Genomic DNA, 19967 nt, shown 5'->3' with positions numbered 1-19967 from the left:
GGCCATTCACAGGAGCGTAGCTTGGTCAGTAAGACTGGAGGTGTGTGAGATTCAATTTTCCCAACAATCACACTGGCATATGTATTAATACATTATAGGGCAAGCAGTAGAGGAGCTTAAGGGGCAGCGGAAAGAGAGGAATGTTGATTGGTAAGGGTGCTAAGTGAGAGAAAGCACATTATTTTGTGAATTAACCAACAGTTTTTAAGTCTTTCCAAACAGAGATAGTGTGTGCATTTTTGTTTGTGTGTAAAACTTCCTGGTGAAATCTGACAGACACCTGACCATACCAGACTGAAAGCACCCGCACCCAGACTATTTATCACAAAATACATTTATTAGGGGGGGTGTAACACCACAAACACCCCCTGAAGCTATGCCCCTGGCCATTCAGAACACACAGGACTGGAGCCTGCAGGAGATCAAGTTGGAGAGAGAACAGGTGCCCAGAAGACTGCACTCAGGAGTTAGGGACTAAAAGACTGACCATAAGGACCTTTCCCAGGAGTTGAAGAGTGAAGGTAAAGGTTTTTGACCGGGATGACCTGCATGGCATATTCGAACTCTGCACAATCATTGGCCTGAAACTGCACCTAAATCCCTTTCTAACATGAACTGTTGATGCTTTATTTTTCTAGACGGCTTTTGCCTTATTATAATGATATAAAATACTTTGAGAATGTTATTGTTTTCTTGACTTTACAATGGTGTTACTGGGTGAACTTAACATGGCATTTTTTTCCTTTGTACTTTTTTTTTGGGGAGTTTTATATAGCGCAAACTAGACCCGAGACATCGGGTCTCAGGACACTTTACGTGAGCACCAGTTTTGTTACAGATGGACACATTCATTTTTTGCTAAGCACGGGGAGATTAAGTGATTTGCTCAGAATCACAGGATGTTGAGCATCGTTGCTGAGACTCGAACAAGGTTCCCCAGCTTCGAGGTTGACCGCTCTAGCCGTAAGACTACATCCTCTCCCCAAGGGAAGATGATGTAGCCTTATATGAGCTTATATGGACTGCCTGCTGCTTGTGCCATAACTAGCAGAGCATGAGCAGACATTTCCTGAGGAACTGTGTTTGGACCCAACTTGATGGTGTTTATTTCACTGGTAGGGGTCACCCGCTACCTAATTAATAACATAGTTCAACTTCTGACAGTTTTTTGGTTAAACAATTCACTAACATGCCAGAAAAGAATAAAGTGATATCAACACAATAGTTCGATGTAAGGACTGAGCTCGGTTTCAGGGTTTTATTTACATAAAAACCGCTACTAGTGGTCTTAAAAGAAGGCTAAATCCCTTCTATTTACAATTTGTATGTACATGTTTATATCTGAAAAGTAAGAAAACTGTACAATGAAACACCAAAAAGTACAGAGAAATAACAAATGGAAGCACGGTGAGGAATATATAAATTAAAGGCATAATTCAGGTAGCAACGTATACATTTTACAATGTTACATGAATAGTGTATTCATACAGGTACGTAGTTATAACTTACAAAACAAACGGTAACCAACATGTACCATATAAATTATGTTTAACCAATGTGATGCGGATTCTACTTAAATGCTCAACAACCCCGAAATGACATCTGATGGCCTTGTAAAACACTATGGATCAATATTCTCGCAGATCACCATTACCTAAACTATCATTCTTGCAAAGAACCTATGGATATCCTTGCTCTAAACTGGAAAAAAAAAATAGACAGTCACGCTCCATGCCACTTATTGCCCCATGTTCATCACAGAATGGGAAAAGCAGAAGAGAGCTTTGTGGAATGGCGGGTGGCGATGTGGCTATCTGCAGAAACTGTGATATTAACCGTCGTCCACCTGTAGGAAACTTGTTCACTTACTGGTGAATTGTACACCAACTCCTAGCATCATCCAGGACGGCAACTCATACACACCTGGGGATGGAGTGTCTTTCACAATGTTTACTTACTAGGAAGGGTATATTTAGGCATTAGGGAAATTACTGCTTGCCTTCATTAGTGAGAGGACAAGTCAGATGTTGGGAACCTAAATTGAAGACCACAAAAAGAAAATACCACATAGAAATAAATGGTTAAAGTAAGAACTCATGGTATCACAGTTTAAAGCATTAATACAAGTAAGTTGAACGCTGCTATGTATGTTACACTGGCCAACAGGAGGCTTTAAACAAGAAAGTGAAGACTCTACAACCGCTTGATTGAAGAAATGGTGATGTTAGGGGCAACAACATTTCTCAAGCTTGGCTTCAGGTTCAAGAGTCATTTCAGATATAGCCCACCAGCTGAATACAGCACCCATGGTGACAAAGGGATCAAAATCTGGTAGTTACTCTGGAAAATGCCATTCAGTTCACTTCACACTATACCAATATATGCAAGCTTCACTGAAGCCCCACACTGCAAACATTCCTTGCAGAAGGCACTTGTTCACATAGATGCCAACACACAAACCTGTTATACTAGTTCCCATCCTACCCCCGTGCAGGGGGATGCTTGCATAGCAGAGCTGAGGCACTTGGAGGGGAAGTGGTGGAAAAGATAACACTGCTACTACTCTGCTTCATTTCTGACAAAGACTACCTCTTTTCCAGTGACTTTCACGTTGTACGTTTAATATACTGCAAGAATTTATAAAGCCTGCTCTTCCCATTTGTAATATGCAACACTTTGGAGTTTTTCTGCTACCCGGAACGGAATCAGCCAACAAAGTATAGGCTCCAGGAAGTTGGCTAGGTAGTGTATAGAAACTTGTTGGTTCTCAGACACCACTCACCCCATAAACTGTCAAAAATGAAGACAGAACAAGGAACACTTATGTAACGACAAATTCAAAATTATTTTCCAAGGGTGAACAGAGACCTATAATAGTGTTCTCAAGCATTTGATCACAGTCATTGGTCACATTCTTGATCTTGAGGATGACCTAATGTTACCAATACTTCAAATTTCAGGAAAATATACTGTCAGTCAACTTTTCCTTTACCATCTTGAAGCTTTCAGATTAGAAAGGACATACTTCAGAATCTGAAGGTGTGCCTAAACACGTGCCACTTTACATCGTCCCCTGTTAAATAAAGAATTGCATTCTTGTTTTATCTTCAAAACGTTAATTGTGAAGGATCCATTGGAGTTATGTTAAGCAGAAGGACAGTGACACAAAGTTCATTATTTCAAATTAAATGAAAGCACATCGGTAAAACAGTTCCTTACAGCCATCTTTTGACCATGAACCATTCTCTACATTCTATTATGTGAGGGAAAATCCAAAGGATTTGATTGCAAACAAACACCTTAATTTGCTTCCCACAACTTGCACATTTTAGCATATTATATGAAAATGGACAGTTCCTTTACATAGCAATAAACATAAACACCACATAATTTGGCATCAACAGCGACTTTTTGAAATGGAGTGTTATGTGCCCCTTTGCTACCTATTTCACCACAGACACCAATATGAAAAAGCTGGTAGCAAATGTGATGTTCAAATAAGTACAACCAGAACATATGTTAGAAGGGACAGCATACTGTACATTTAAGTAACCAAATACTCCCGGTTTCCTGAGTAAACCACCACAAATATCAAAAATCACCAAAACAAATTATGCTATTAAAGAATTGATCCAAGTAAGAACTTGAAAAATCTGTTATCTGAAATATACAATGACTTTTAAATGTGTTTGGTCCACAGTTACTTTTGTTTTCAGAGTTTCCGAAAAGGTATACGTTAGGTGAAATGTGTACCAATCCTTGGTTTAAGATGCAGTTCACAAGTCAGTCATAAAAATGTACAGTAAAAAACGGGACATTTGGTTTGTTATAAAACATGGTTTAAAAACCAAACCATATGTACCAGTAAAACTTTTATTACAAATTATTATTGCATTACATGTTCTATTAAACTAGAATGACACACCAACAAGACCTGTATTAGTGCCAAACAATCTTTTTGCTTCATAATACTGGAACAAAGGAAATCAGTCCATTAGTCAGTCTTTTCCTGTTGCATTCCAACTGGAATGCCTTTCTATCTCCCAATCACACATTTCTGTAGTGGTTGATAAGCAGCACGATACGAAAGGTCCCTTTTTGTTTTAATCCAAGTGGTTTTTACACATGCGGTACCTCCTAATGAAAGTTTAGCTTTTCAGTGCTGGGCTATGATTCCAATCTTCTTTGTTACATTTTATCAATGATGTAAAAACCTGAAATAAAAAGAAATGTTATTTAATACGGAATATCGCACAAATAAGAAAAAAGTGGGTACCACAATAACAGATCTGTAATGAATTAATCTTTTACGTGCGTTATCCATCCACATTCTTTGTATATCAAGTAAAACCAGCACTGGGAAGGCCAACAGACCTGGCTTTTTACTAGTGAAAGTGCTAGGTAATTAAGAGGCAAGTTTGTATGTATTTGTGTATGGCTGCAGTGTGGGTGAGTCACTCAATACGAGTTATGAGACTGGGTGACTGAGCATTTGTAGACGGATCGGTAACAGAGCATGGATGTAAACCAGGCAAGCGAATGAGTGGAGGATATCCTCCTGCCAGCAATATAACTATTGCCATCCATGCACCCACTAACTATTATACCTAATTATTCATCGACCCATCCATGCACTCATTCAACAATACATCATACAATCAGCATCCAACGAGCCATCTGTCCATGTTGTCACAACGGCCCCACATGTCCATCAAGCCATCTATCCACCTATCCAAATAGTTATTTAACCATTCATAAATGTACTCACTCATCCATGCACTCACCCTCCATGCACCTGATCACCCACGCCCCCCAACCCATCCATCCAATCAATTAAATGCAGTATCTCCGAGGCTCTATCCTTTCGATCGCCATCTTCTCCATCTTCAACCTCTGCAAGAATCCACTAGACTCAATGCTGCAAGTTAAAATGTTTGCCATACATCAACATGCAGATGATACACAACTGTACTTCAGAATCTCAAATTCCAAAACTGAGTTCCACCTCCTGCACTCCAAAGACTATTTATTATTACGTTAAAAAATGTGTTGGGCACTTGTAGAACTTGATGTCTCGCCAGCATTGTTCCACATCACTTGGTAATATCATTGAATAAAAACTAAATAGGACTCAACAGGTCAAAAAAAAAAATATATACATTTCCTCTTCATGCCATCTCATAAGGAAGTTGAAATTATACAGTCTCCATCCAGATTTCAGAACAAAAGATTCAAGCACTGTTTTTTGCTAATCGAGATGGCAGGAATGTTACACTTTGGTCTTCCCCAAATCAACTACAGCACCTCTCAAGGCTAAAAGCCACTCCGCCTTTCTAATGGGTAATAAGAAACCAGATCATGTCACAATGATTCTAATGGACCTCCACTGACCATTCAAGGAAGGTCTATTTCACTTCAAAGTGAAATGCAACGTATACAAATTATGGCCTCCCACTGCTACCTGAAGATAACATGTACCTAACAGGATGTTAAAGATATGCTTAAATTAGATCTCATCTCATACTGGAAATTCTGAACAATATAAAGGCCTAAACAATAATCCAGTCCTTTTCATACAAACCACTGAGGCTCTCAAACCATCTCCCCCTTATAGTTTAAGGCTGAACAACAAAGTGATGTCCTTCTAGAAAGATTTAGACACATCTGATGTACTGTAAAGGGTTACCAGTCTACTCTTCTCTACCTTTCTCACTCTCTACAAGATTTCTCATACTCTACAGATACTGTTTTATAAGAAGTGTTCTGTTGCCCCATTAGCTAGGTCCATGCCATATAAATATCTTAAATAGATAAAATAAATGATCAATAAACCTACCATCTGACTCATTTTCACTTTTATCGACTCAAAAAAAAAAAATAACCACCACACACCCCAAAATCACCAATCAATGATTAGGGAAGTCAGACTTTTGGAAAGTCTTGACCCGCATTGTAGTCAATGCAATCCACTGGAGTCCAGGAGATATGCGGTGGCCACAGCAAAAAAATTGTCAATTTTGATAGAAACAATGTAAAATGCGAAGTCTGACCAGATTTTAATTAAAACTGAATGACCAGGGAGCGTGGCCAAGCGACTAACATGGCGGACTCACATTAGCTTGGCTCTCGTAGCCCTGCTTTATCCTGAATCATCTTGCCGATGAACGGCATAACTTTGACCCAGCTGTTCACTTCCTTGGTCACCTGGATCCCCCTGGGTCCCACTGCAGTGGCGTTCAGGTTCCTGATGAGACAGCATTTGCTTGGCGTAGATCCGGAGCGACCGGGTCACAGCCTGCATCCCGACTGACATCAGGGGACTCGGTCCGCGGCGAATCCTGGTTATTGCTTTGCACTACCGGAGCGGCTGTACCTGGTGCCCTCTGTCCGGGTGGGGCTCCGGAGCCCGCTGCCTTGCGACTGCCATAAGGGGTACGCCTGCACCGGATGCGTGCTCGGAGGTGTGGACTTCCAGAGGCACGCGCTCGGAGCCCTGGCAGGGGGTGCTCGGGGCTGTGCCATGTGGGTGTCTGGCATCCGCAATGGCCCGAGGATAGATTTGCAGAGAGCCTGGGGCACCATGCCGGCTGCCAGAGTGGGCATACACCGAGCCGTGGCCTGGCTTTCATTGATGTATACTGGGCCTGTGAGTTGAACGACAAGCCACACAGATCCCTCCAGTTACTCCTTGGGGTGCATTGCAGCAGAGAAGGGGAGCCCAACGCACCATAGGGATTTGGGAAGGTGAGACGCCCCCACACACGGCCACTGACCCCGGCTGAATCCTTAATGGCGTGGACTGATGCGCACAGGCAAACTCTGCCCTCTTGCAGATTATAAGACACTGGTGGCTAAGGACGGTTATATGGAATAGGCGCCTCCATATCTAATCCGGCACGCCTCCTATAACCGGCCAGAAGCTCCAGGCCCTGGAGGCGTGGGACTCCGCAGATATCCGGGCAGCCGGGGCGGCGCAGCGCAGCTGGAGGAACTTTCAGCACACATCTACGGTCCTTTTGGCGTGGCACTGCTATCCGGAGAGTACCAGGGCTGCACCAGTTATGTGTTGGGGGGTGGTGGTGGGGAGCTGCCTTGGCAGTGGAGGCCGGGCTAGGTCCTGGTGCGGCTTGTTGAGGTGGAAGAGCCCCCATTGCGCCAAAGCCCTGTGCGCAGTTGTTAAGAAACTCACCTGCTCCAGGTAACAGAATCCTCGCATCTCATTTCAGGCCATTCAACCGAGTCTACTGCGAAACAAAGCACAATGGACGGGTACATGAGTGGCGGCACCGGCTCCACTACCTCCGACACCACCACCACAGCTGCAGAGTTCTATTTACACACTTCCGCACTTGGGCTGACTCGCAAGGCAGATATCTTTTCGTTCATGGCGCAGTCGGCAGGGAGGACATACTACTGGGAAGCGTATATGCTCCTCCGCCGCTTAGTTACACATTTACCGAACCCATATTCAACATCTGGAGGTCCTTGCCTGACGGCTTGGCGTTGATAGGGAGAGATTGGAATGATGTCATACACCCTGGCCTCAATAAATGTCGCCCTACATCCACACAGCAGGCACCAAAAGAATCCCGGTTGGGGCCACTGGTGAAAGTGTTAGGATGGACCGACACCTGGAGGTGGCTCCATCCAACAGAGATGGGCTTTATGTTTTTTTCAACAGGACATGGGTCATTTTCTAGACTTGATCAAATGTTAATCACCAGGGAACATACGCAGCGTCTAATCAGAGCTGATATATTACCCAGGAGTTTCAGACCATTCCCCGGTCTAATTGCGAGTAATGCTGGGTCCTAGGTGGACACTGTTTCATTGGCGGATGTCACCATGGCACCTACACAACGTGCGCTATCGTACTCACCTGCACAAAGCCTTAAAAGATTACTTTGTAATGAAGGAGGGGACGGTAGACTCTGCTATTATCTTGTTGGAAGCCATGAAACCCACTATATGCGGCTTTGACATCAGTTATTGCTCCGCTGCCAAACGCCAGAAGCGGCAGGCCCTGATACAGCTAGAAGCACAAATTATACAAACGGAATCGCAAGCACTTCATAGAGACAGACATAGGGCTCATCGACAGTTAGGCATACTGCAGAAGAGATATCAAAGTATCCAACTTGAGGAAGCCAAACATCTGGCAGGCTACCCAAAGCAGGATTTAGCAATGGGGGGGGGGGGGATACATCAGGGAAGCTGTTACATAGGTTATGTCAACACTCCCTTAAACCGATACTACTTCTGCTCATTAAGTCACATACCGGGGAAATGATCCCCAATCCTGAGCAAGTGGCTCGATCCTTTGCCGACTACTACCAAACACGTTATACTAAACAGGAAATCATATCAGAAGAAAGATCAAGGCCTTTTTTCAAAATCTGCCACCTAAGGCACTTACCGTTATTGCTCACAACTCTCTTGAAGCACCTGTCTCATTAGAGGAAGTAACCTCAGCTGCCTCAGAAATAGCATTTGGCAAATTGCCCAGCCCCAATGGGCTTCCTAGTGAATTCTTCAAACTGCATATGACAATATTGGGGCTGCAGTACCTTGCAACCCTTAATGAAGCCCTTGAAAACAAGTGCCTACCTCCCTATTGGAGGCACGCTGAGATAGTGGTCTTTCCCAAACCAGGATGCCCACCCGAACTCTGTGTCCTATCGGCCAATTTCTCTCCTTAAAATTGAAGCTAAGTTACTCACCAAGATATTGGCAAATAGATTGCTCCCTTACCTTCAGGACCTGATCCACCCAGATTATGGCAGGCTTTATGCCTCATCATGAGACCCAACAATATCCGCAGAGCGCACAATGCTATCGCAGCCATAGATAAACTAGCTAGGCCAGCTGCCTTGTTGCTCATGGATATGGACAAGGCTTTTGATTTGGTTAGCTGGACCTACATGGTCATATTATTACGACACTTAAATATGGGCCCCCTATTTATTGCTCTGATTAGGCTATTATGCACTGCGCTAACTGCCTCAATCCAGGTGGCCGGAGCCGCATCACCACATTTTCTGATACAACGGGGAACCCGACAGGGATGCCCCCTTTTCCCTCTGCTCTTGCCATAGAACCACTGGCGGCATGGGTACGGATAGATGCATTATATTGCGGCTTCGAATGGACCCCGAAAATCTCAGACCGTATTGCGCTCTATGCGGACAACGTATTATTTTTCCTGACTGACTCCCCATAGATCAGACCCCAGAATTTTGCAGATTATGAGCATATTTGGCGAGACCGCAGGTATCTATATGAACTCTTCCAAATCGCAAAATCGCTGATCTGGCCGATATGGGGATCACTGGGGAGTGGTCGATGGGCAGAGGGACTCACTATGATATCACAGGGGTTCACATATCTGGGAGTCTATATATCGGACACTCAAAGTGTGCCCTGGAAGCATAACCTAGAAAATACAACAGAAAAGGTTAAAGCAGAGATTAAAAATTGGTCTGCACTCCCCCTATCCTTAATGGAAGGGCAGTCATATTTAAGATGGTTTCCTTACCCAAATTATTATATCATCTACAATCCCATCCGTATCCAGTCCCTCTGGCGTGGTTCTGTCAAATCAATGCGATACAGGGACACTTCCTCGGGGGGAGGGGGGGGGGGGAGGAATGGAGCCACTTGAGTGGCGCTACGTACATGTACACAGTCCACTCCTTGTGGGGGCATTGCCGCAGCTGACATACAAGCATATCACGCCGCTGCACATCTCCAAGTTCTGAATGAATGGTGGTATGGGTCTAGAGACGACCCTGCCTATCGACTTGAACAGTGGATGATGGAGGATCCCACCGTTCTCTCCCTCCTATAAAATAGGGCTGACCCTAAAGGTCTTCCCCCGGCAATGCGCGTGGTGATCCTGGCATGGCGACAAACCCTCGGTAGAATTGGTTGGTGGGGACACCTGACAGGCAACACCCTTGTTGTGGAACTATCTACTTCCACTATTGGCTGATTTAAAGGGTTTTGGTGGATGGGACCGCATAGGTATCTCAACATTAGGGGATGTCATGAAAGGCATGGTCCTCATATCATTTGGATTACTCCAAAAAGAATTCCAATTGCCTCTTACCTAATTCTATCAGTTTCTACAATTGTGACATGCTATTCTCTCATATGTTCAGAATATGACTTCCCTCCCAGAATTCAGCCCCCTTGAAGGCAAGCTTCTCATGGGGGATCTTGTCGAACATAAGATTTCCAAGATTTATCAAACCATAGTTACTAATAGCCCAAAGCCAAATGCTGTGCAAGGCCCAAAGCCCATGTGCACTTGCAATACACATTTTCATATCAGCACATCTATATGTAATACACAATACCAAAATATATGCGCAAGCTAAGTGCAACCAAACGCACAAATAGAAAATCCAAAACATAGGTACCAACAACACAATCTATTATATGGATTGCTGCAAATGTAGGCACAAAAATAGGTACAGGGGGTATTTCCTGGCTTACGTTTTCCATGGTACATGTCATGGTGTTCTGTTAACAAGGTGCAAACTAACAATCTAGGTAAAAAGCATGAGACGAATTATGCCATGCACCTCTGCTTAATTAGAACCAGCCTCCTAATCCTGGCAGATATTCAGAGAAGCAGAGTTCTTTGGTACAGTACTGAGGTGTAGTACTCCACTGAAGTGCAGCATTCATCAGAAGTTATTTCTACCGGGCACACAGTACTTTTGATTTCAGTACTTGCCTGGCACAATGGGTAATTTCATGTTTTTATTTAACGATGGCACTATTTTTGATGATGGTTCATTCCCCTGGCACAATGTTTACTGAGGGCAGTACTTCGTTTTCCAGAATGCCAATTTCTGAAATAACACAATCTCGGCACATAATTATTCTAATGAGATTGTAATAGATCAGAGTGCTGCAGGGGACTAATGCATCCAGGCCACGTTTGGAAATAATTTGAAGATTTGTTAAGGTAACTATTAGATTTGCCTGTTTTACCCTATTTATTGGATGCATCTGCCCTGGAGAGGAGCCAACTAGGGAGCCTCATGACAGTACCAATCTGTGCTAAAAGACAATACGGTTTCATTAAGGTCTTTAAACTACAACATTGTAAGTCGAGAAAAGCAATTAAGACTTCACTCTTTTCCAAATCAAACTGAGTTTGCGTTCCAGTGGTAATTTTAAGCAAATATTTTTGTAGTATGGGCTAAAGAAATGTATCCCTGGACTGTACCTAGTCTGGCTGAGTGGGTGTTGGTCATTGAGTAAGTAACACTGATTTTTCACAGCACATGTGAATTTGAAAATGTGGAGCTGATGGCCAACATCAGCACCACTGAACAAACAAGTACTTAACTTCCAAGGTGGTTGAAGCTCTGGCAGTCACACGCTTAGGAAATACATGCCTTATGATAGAACCTGCTGCTGGTATCTGAAAAAGTTTCAGAAAAGCGAGCAGTGTTCAACAGAGAATTCAGAGATAAGATTAACACAACCGGTTCAGACTGCAGGAACTACAGTAGCACAGTCAGTTTGTAAGATCTTACGCGGGCGCCCAATCATGAGAACAAGGATCTCGTTTAACTGCTACCCAGCTCAAGTAGAGCCAAGGGAAAGTAAACTTAGGATAAAACCTTATGGTGAAAATATTGATGAAAAAGGAGAACAGTGCAAAAAGGTGATGAACGTGATAGGATGAGGACTGATGAACATGGGTAGCTGGAGTAACTGATAAAAAGATTCAAGGAATACATATTGCAGGCTGGGTTACTAAGACGATTGGACACTAAAACTCCGAAAAAATCAGTAGCCATTTGTTGTTTTCAGACCTTGCAGTATTTTTGTGTTTAAAAATATATATATTCCATGCCAAAGAGAGCACTAGAGCCTTTGGATCTCATTGATCTTGCAGTCGAGACTGGAGGATGCACATTTGATAGCGCTTTGTCCAGATCGCGACTGAAAGAGATGCAAGCAGACAGAGATAGCTATTTCTAAAGGTAGGCAGACTTGTTCAATTTAGGAGAATTTTTTTTTACATATATGGAGCACTAATTCTATACCACATCTGCCAGAGGCCTAGTCAAACCAACAAAGAAAGAACTTTGTGTGCTGTTGATTTTGCAGAGCACAAGAGAAAGGATATGTTATGTTTAGGTCTTGTAAGGTTTTATCAGAGGAGGTGCCGAATTATGCTGTTAGCAGCAGAAATGATTCAAGCATTAGTTCTGGTATTGGGAAACCATAACGTAATGTTTTAGTCAGTGTATACTATTGCTGTTCATAGTTTTATAAACTACCAGCAACAAAATAAATATGGGTTTGGTGTTGTTTTTGTTCAATTATTGGGTTTCCATTTTATGGCCATTTAAATGGTTTGGTGGGCTATTCCATACACTTGGGCATAAGTGGTAATATGTACTAGAGTTGACATTTTTCAAATTGAATAAATCTTATGCAAAAGACAAAAAAGTACTGTGATAAGCATCTGTTTAACATTGGCCAATTGGCCCATGCTAATTGTGAAAGCGGTAAAAGAAGCAGAGTAACGAGGTGTACGTTTTTTAGAACTTTAAGATACTACTGCTATATGCAATGTTCCTATGGTTATAGTACTGTGGTGCACGGGACTGAACGAAGGCGGAGAGCAAACGTTGCCTAGGAAAGCAAACAAATCTTGGGGTTCTGCAGATAAAGCTACATTCATTGTCAACCCTTAATGCTGGGATGGAATCTCGGCTGATCTTTGCACTATCAACTGTTCTACAATTTTACACAGGATAAAATGATCTTTCCTTGCTAGATCTCTGTGGCTAGAGGTGGGCTCAGTTTAGTGTATTGGTTTTCAAGGGCACAGTCTCTGTTTTTATTCCCTAGTAAGACCACTATGAATTTGTTATTGGTTGTGATGTTAAAAATTTATATTTTATTTTAATATAGTACATCACATTTCGACACGGACCACTGACTCAAGCCCTCAAAGTCAGGAAGTAAAATATGTATTTTTTATTATCCAATACAAATGCATAGGTACATTTCATTAGTTTGCTGTCTGTAACAGATTTGTTTGTAAGTCAGTATTTCACATTCTTTGCACAATTTGGCTAACTGGGGGACACCTCTTATTTGATTTGTTCTTGAGTTTCCCTGTATGATGATGTCTTGAATAGATTTAAATATTACAGTGTACTCACCTGCGCCCACTTTTTGTTGCTATTGTGCATCTGAATTACTGCAATGCAGCTAAAAAGCTTCTCCGGTGCAATGTCTTCCGGCAGTTTAGTGAGAAACTGTGCTATATGAATGAAGTCCATCTGTAAGAGTATATCTTCATGCAATCTGAGGATTCCAAGAGCTGTTCTAAATAAAAACTCTTCTCCGTCCCTGCAGAAGACATCCCAGACTCTACAAGCCAGATCAAGGGGGAGTGACTTGCTATACAGGGTGAAGATCCTGTCAAAGAAAGAAAGTTAGATAGTAAAATGGCAGTGACTGTGAATATTGACTAGTTTTCATACAGTGGATAGTGCATTTAAGGTTCAATTGTATTTTTTTCAAAGACTGCAATCCACATGCCTACATCCTGAGGCTGGCATGGTGCTTTGACCCAATTTTTAAAAACAATCATCCACACCCCCTCAGCCGACCACCTCCACTGCACTGACACTAGACCTTATATTTCATAAGTAGTACCATTTATTCGTGTTATTGCTCCTGTGGTTCACAATGTTCCCCAGTATTATATATAGGTGATATATTAATATATTATATTTATTTATAATTGAATTTGTATGGCGCAACAGCTACCCAAAAAGGGTTTCCCGGCGCCTGGACTGACTGAGTACAAAATAGTAGAAGCAAGAAGGGATTACTGGTTGAACAGCCAGGTCTTAAGGGATCTGCGGAAGCTAGTGTAATTGGTTTCTTTGCGGATAGCAGGAGGAAGAGTGTTCCAGAGGGTGGGGCCGAGATAAAAAAAAGGACCTTCCACCCATCCTGGTGAGTTTGAAGCGTGGAACCGTAAATTTTTCAAGAGTTGAGGATCGAAGATGGCGTGTGGGAATATAAGGGCAGACGAGAGAATGCAAATAATCTGGTGCTGAACCCCATTTGATCTTAAACATAAAGCTCAGAGCTTTGAACTTTATGCGGTTTTCCACTCTAAGCCAGTGAGGATAACGGAGATAGCCAGAGATATGAGTGGCTCTGGGAACTCTGCATAGTAGTCTAGCTGCAGAGTTCTGCACCAGCTGCAGTCTGCGGGTCACGGCCTTGTTAGCACCTAAAAAAGGACATTACCGCAGTCCAACCGTGAGGTGATAAGGGCATGGACCACTGTTTTTTGGGTGGCTATTGGTAGCATCCAAATGATTTTTCTAAGCCATTTTAAGATGGTGAAACATATGGCCGTGACCCTGACGGCTTGATGATGCCAGGACAAAGAGTCATCAATATACACGCCCAGGTTATGAACATGGCTAGATGGCCGCCGGAGGACACCCATCTCAGCAGGCCAATGTAGTGGGCCCCAGAGATCTTTCTTCTTTTCTAGGATTAAGACCTCGGTTTTATCGCCGTAAAGTTTCAGGTGGTGTTGGTTCATCCATGTAGCGATACTCCTGAGACCCAGCTGTAAGAAATGTTAAGTCGGAGTCTGAGTGAGAAAGAGAGAAAATGATCTGAGAGTCGTCAGAATAGGTAAAGAGAGTCAGGCCAGCTTGTTCAGCGATATCCGCTAAAGGCCTGACGTATAGATTGAAAAGCAGTGGACTGAGTATGGAGCCCTGGGGTATCCCATGAGGTGATGGGTGGATGTTGGAGCCATCAGTAGCAGAAAAAATCTGAAAAGTACGGCCGTCCAGAAAGGAGATAATCCAATCCAGGGCTGAACCACAGATGCCCAGGGATCTCAGTGTTTTGATTAGTGTAGGATGGGAGATTGTGTCGAACGCCGCGCTGAGGTCCAGCAGTATGAGCGCGACGGTCTCCCCACCATCAAGATGATGGCGAAGCCTCTCGGTGACCCCTAGCAAAGTAGTTTCTGTGGAAAAATTGGTCCTAAACCCGGATTGGGAAGGGTGGATAATTTTGTTCAATTCAACAAACTGGGAAAAATGAGAGTGAATATGACTCTCAAGGATTTTGGTGAAAACTGACAGAAGGGAGATCAGTCGGTAATTAGAGAGAGTGGCAGGGTCGGCAGTAGGCTTTTTTAGAAGAGGGGTCACCATAGCATGTTTCCAATGAGACGGAACTACAGACTCGTGTAGGGAAGAATTTAAAACATTCAGGATGTCGTGCATATGGGAGGGATCCAGTTGTTTGAGTATAGAGGGAGGTAATGGGTCATTGGGGGAGCCGGACTTCACTTTGTTTAAAATAATAGTTAAAGAATCCATGTTGAGAAGTGGCCAGGAATCTAAAAGAGGTGCCGTGGTGACATGCACCGTAGAGAGTTCAGCAAGAGATGGGTCATCCATGCCGGGAGGGAGAGCCCTCTGTGTGGTGGTTGTGGATAATGTCTGCAGGGGACTGCTTAAATGAGGACTGTTAAAATGAGAGTTGGCGATCAAGATTAATCTTCTCGATCTTGTGCTTAAAGTAGTAAGCAAGGTCTTCGCACTGGCATTTGTTCAAAGAGAGGGGATTTGCTAGGGTCTTAGACCCCGCAAGCTTTTTAACTAAGCCGAAAAGTGTCTTAGAACAATTAGCGGCAGCTGTGATGGTATTAGAAACAAAATGAGCCTTCGTAGATTTACAGAGGTTATGGTAAAAAAAATTGCTTTTATATAGGTGGTTTTAAGATCGGGCGCATAGTCTCTCCTCCATTTGCGTTCTAGTGATTTGCATCTAGATTTTTCAGTTTTTAGAGTGTCATTGAACCATGGGGCCGGGGGGCGGTGGTTTGTAAGTTTTTTCTTTGTCGGGGGAAGACGGGAATCTATGGCACTTGAGAGCAAATTATGTACGTTTTTGGAGAGTAAATCGACCTTAGAATCAGATGAAGGTGCGTTAGAACGCAAGTCATTGTTAAGAGCATTCAAGTCAAGTTTTTTCCAGTCTCTTTTAGATGTCTTGAGGGAAGGGAACAGGGAAGTCGAGGTAAGAGGAATAGAAATGTTAAACCTAGATAAGAAGTGGTCGGACCAATGAATGGGCATTGCTGGGGCGCAATGAAAGCCAGGAAGGCTAGAAAAGATGGGGTCAAGGAGGTGACCCGCTTTGTGTGTGGGTCCCGAATTACGTAGGTTGATGTTCATAGCAGCAAGGTCAGAAATGAAGCTGCTACAAGTGGAGTTTGAGAGATTGTCCAGATGTAAATTAAGATCAACAAGCAGCGAAAAGTTATTAGAGCTCATAATTAAAGGGGTAAGGTGGCCCAGCAGGGAAGTGGCCCAGGAAGTAGGGGGGCCTGGAGGGCGATAAATTAAAAGGCCTGAAAAAGTAAATTTGGGGTTTAATGTTAATTTAAACAGGGCCGCTTCACAATTTGGGATATCCACTGTATCAAATTTGCATTGAAGATAGTTCTTGTAAATGATAGCTATACCACCACCAGATGTAGTAATTCTGTATTTTCTGACAATGATATGATTAGGTGGTAAAGCTGCTGCGAGATCTGGACCCGAGCTCTCATGGAGCTAGGTCTCCGTAAGGAAGAGAGCATCAGATTTTTCTTCAAGGAGGAGGTCAAAAATATCCATTTTGTGTTTGGGGAGTGAGCGGCAGTTTAAACTGAGAAATGTAAAAATGTTTGTAGGGGGAGATGTCGAGCCAGTGTTTGTCCTATTTCCTGATGACGTGTGGACGCTTGACTGGGAGTTGACGGAAGAGAAATTGCAACCGGGACAGGTATCTTTAGCTAGATTAGTAGCTAAGGCCCGAGTGCAGTCAGGTGCAATTTTGGGGCGAGGAGCTAAAAGTTGCTCCAATGAGAACGTTAGTTTTTTGAGGGGGATTAGGACCAGGGGTTGTGGCCCCTAGCCCCGGACGGGCGCAGACGGACTTGCCGTTGGCGCGCCGCCGGAGCGCGTCCGCTGCGCAAAGTGTCTGGCATGAAAATATAAACCTTAGGTCAGGTGACCGGCAGCCCGTGAACACCCCGCCTCCCCTCACCTCTAGCCCGGAAGAACTGTGACCATGCCTCCCTCCACATCAACCGGGAAAACCAGTGGTGGACCGGGGAGGATGCGGAGCAAATTAAAGGCGTCAGAGGTAAAGAGGTAAGCGTTTAAGGTAGCGTTTCAGTAGTTTTTGTTAAAAACCTTAAAACAGTGCAAACAAACAATCACAGTATCAGGGAATTTTAAAAAGGTAGCAAGTACCAGGAAAACAGCCTCTTAGCAGCAGGCTTTCGTTCCCAGTGCACGTCCGCTGCGCGAATCGTCTGGCATGAAAATATAAACCTTAGGTCAGGTGACCGGCAGCCTATGAACACCCCGCCTCGTCTCACCTCTAGCCCGGAAGAACTGTGACCGCGCCTCCCTCCACATCAACCGGGAAAACCCGTGGTGGACCGGGGAGGATGCAGAGCAAATTAGAGGTAAAGAGGTAAGCGTTTAAGGTAGCGTTTCAGTAGTTTTTGTTAAAAACCTTAAAACAGTGCAAACAAACAATCACAGTATCAGTGAATTTTAGAAAGGAAGCAAGTACCAGGAAAACAGCCTCTTAGCAGCAGGCTGTCGTTCCCAGTGCGCGTCCCCCATATTCGGTTGAAATGTGTGTCAGAAACTGGATTCACAGAGCTTCATAATTTTGTATTGATTTTTCAATTGTGGCTGCTATTTTTATCCATCCCCAGTATGCGATAAATTCTGTATATTCAATCTCTCACACCTGGAAACCTTTTAGTCCCATCATGCCGCTATTGTTTTGCTGCTCAAAGAGAAAGTGACATCTTCTTTCCCCTCTTGGAATGTAGCAAGGATGGTTGACCATTAAGTGTGCCCAAAAGAATATATATACGAAGAATGCTCGTTTGGGACATATTATCCATTGCATCGTTTGTCCAATAGGTTTGCAACTTGGGGCACTGACAGAGCAGATGTATCAGTGGTCTCTTTTTTGTGTTAATGTCCTGCCTAACTCTGCTCCTTGACGTGTTTGCCCTCGGATTTTCTCTGTGGCTAGAAAGAAACACATTTGGTATATATTTGATAATGGATTTAATATGCTAAACCAAACAGCTGTCTGAAAGACCCAATGCTTCAAAGACACAGATTGGGCACTGGATCTGCCCCCTTCAGCCATGGGCATGTTTTGATCAGCCCCCTTCATCCACTGCTTTGAGCCAATCACATCTGGAATTAACCCAGAGGGTTAAATCTATTGACTCATGCAGTCTGGTCTATCATTCCACTTCCTAGGAGTCACCGTCAATGAATGAGACACGAATTTACTTATGTATTCTTTCAACTTTGTTTCAGGTTAAAAAAGCCAGACACACAAAACAAATTAATTATAAAAACAATAGATACAATACACCAAAATACAATTAGTCACTCAAAATGTATTTATGCTATTATCAGAAGGAAGATATAGGTTGTTGAGGTCCAGAGCTGGATCAATGGAAATGGTCACTTCCAGGTAAAGACATTGTAAGGGCAACAACAAAAACGGTAGCCTCATAGTCAGTACTATGGAGTGAGAGCACGGCCTTGTGTTATACTGTCATTTTACTGAGTCTCTCTCCACAAAATTTAAGACATAGCTTAAAGGATGGTGCACTCGGGGATATACGACAGAGGATAAGATGACTACATTACAAGTTTGATAAGACAAGGCAACTTTACACGGAGGAGAGGCCAAAAGGCGGCCAAATCTAGTGGCCTTTCATGCTGCAAAAATATAGGAGGTGATTGGCATGGGAAAAGCTTCAGAATCAGTCCTATAGTATAAAGACATTGCGTCCTTACAACATATGATGTTATGTTAAATGAAGATAGGGCGATGATTATATATATATATTCATTCATATTCCAAGACGGTTTCCACCAGGTACTTGCTAAACTCACTGGCGGGAGCCTCCGCAGCGTGAAAGTGGATTCATGTAAGAATGCATTTAAAGTTTCAAAGAAACAGACACGGAGCACTTGCGGGGTCTTACACTTCCATTTATTCCAAGCAAACGAGGTTCGGCAATTTGTATTCGTCAGTGCTTGTTTGCAAATGCAGTTACACCATCACGTACATTTCGTTACATTTAAAAAAATCATATGGGACGCTCTTGTAGGTGGATTTCAGACGGGGTAAATGAAAAGGGACTGGTGCCATCACGGTCTCAATACCTCATTCTTTGGCCGCCATATCTGTGCGTTGCATTTCATCCACTTATTCCTATCTGCGTGTCAGTGCTTTGCAAACAAACACCGACGAAGGCAAATCGATGAAACACGTTTTCTTGGAATGAATGGAAGTGTAAGACCCTGCGAGTGCTCCATCCATGCCTGTTTCCTTGAAATTTTAAATGCATTTAATATATATATTTCAGCAAAAAATACCCAGTTGAAGACGCACTCTAAAAGTAGATGAATTCCACGGATTCTTTAATAAAAGGAAACCAGCATTTTCATTCAAATGCATTTCATTGCCTAACACGTTTCTGAACACAGCTCTTTGGTCACAGGCTTCATGATACTGCACAGAAATGGTGAAAAGGCACTCCCCTCTGCATGTCCATTTAGTTATCCCTCAGTGGGCCTCACAGGTGAGTTCAACTAAGCATTGCATGGGATCAGTAGTGCACTTACAAAATTCCTTTACCTTTAGTAGGTTTCTGTGCTGTAGCAAAATGTTTATTTAATTTAAAAGCCCACCAGTGGGCCTACGAGATGAAAACGTTCAGTTTATTTTTTCTTTTCTTCAGTACTGTGTACTAACAAGCATGCCTGAGATCAAGGAGCTGTGGCTCTGAAACGCATAAGGCAAAGGATTGACTCCAAAATGCAAGAATGCTGTTTTTG

The 19967-nt window shown here is 43.1% G+C and overlaps 1 protein-coding gene across 3 annotated transcripts in view; it reads right to left on the bottom strand.

Moving 5' to 3' along the window:
- Positions 1-1225: 1225 nt before the first annotated feature.
- The window catches only part of TBC1D12 (TBC1 domain family member 12), a 244564-nt gene continuing 225822 nt past the window's right edge, over positions 1226-19967 (bottom strand). For all 3 annotated transcript variants that reach the window (XM_085605869.1, XM_085605888.1, XM_085605878.1), the window contains 2 exons: positions 13200-13458; positions 1226-4214 (listed from right to left, as the gene is read on the bottom strand). In XM_085605869.1, coding sequence (XP_085461995.1) covers positions 4149-4214; positions 13200-13458 — 325 coding nt within the window. In that variant the 3' untranslated portion in view covers positions 1226-4148. The remainder of the gene's footprint in view (positions 4215-13199; positions 13459-19967) is intronic.

The sequence above is a fragment of the Triturus cristatus genome, chromosome 1_2, assembly GCF_964204655.1.
Source record: "Triturus cristatus chromosome 1_2, aTriCri1.1, whole genome shotgun sequence".
Taxonomy (NCBI): domain Eukaryota; kingdom Metazoa; phylum Chordata; class Amphibia; order Caudata; family Salamandridae; genus Triturus; species Triturus cristatus.
Note: the sequence above shows the minus strand (reverse complement) of the source record. Positions and strands in the feature narration are given on the sequence as shown.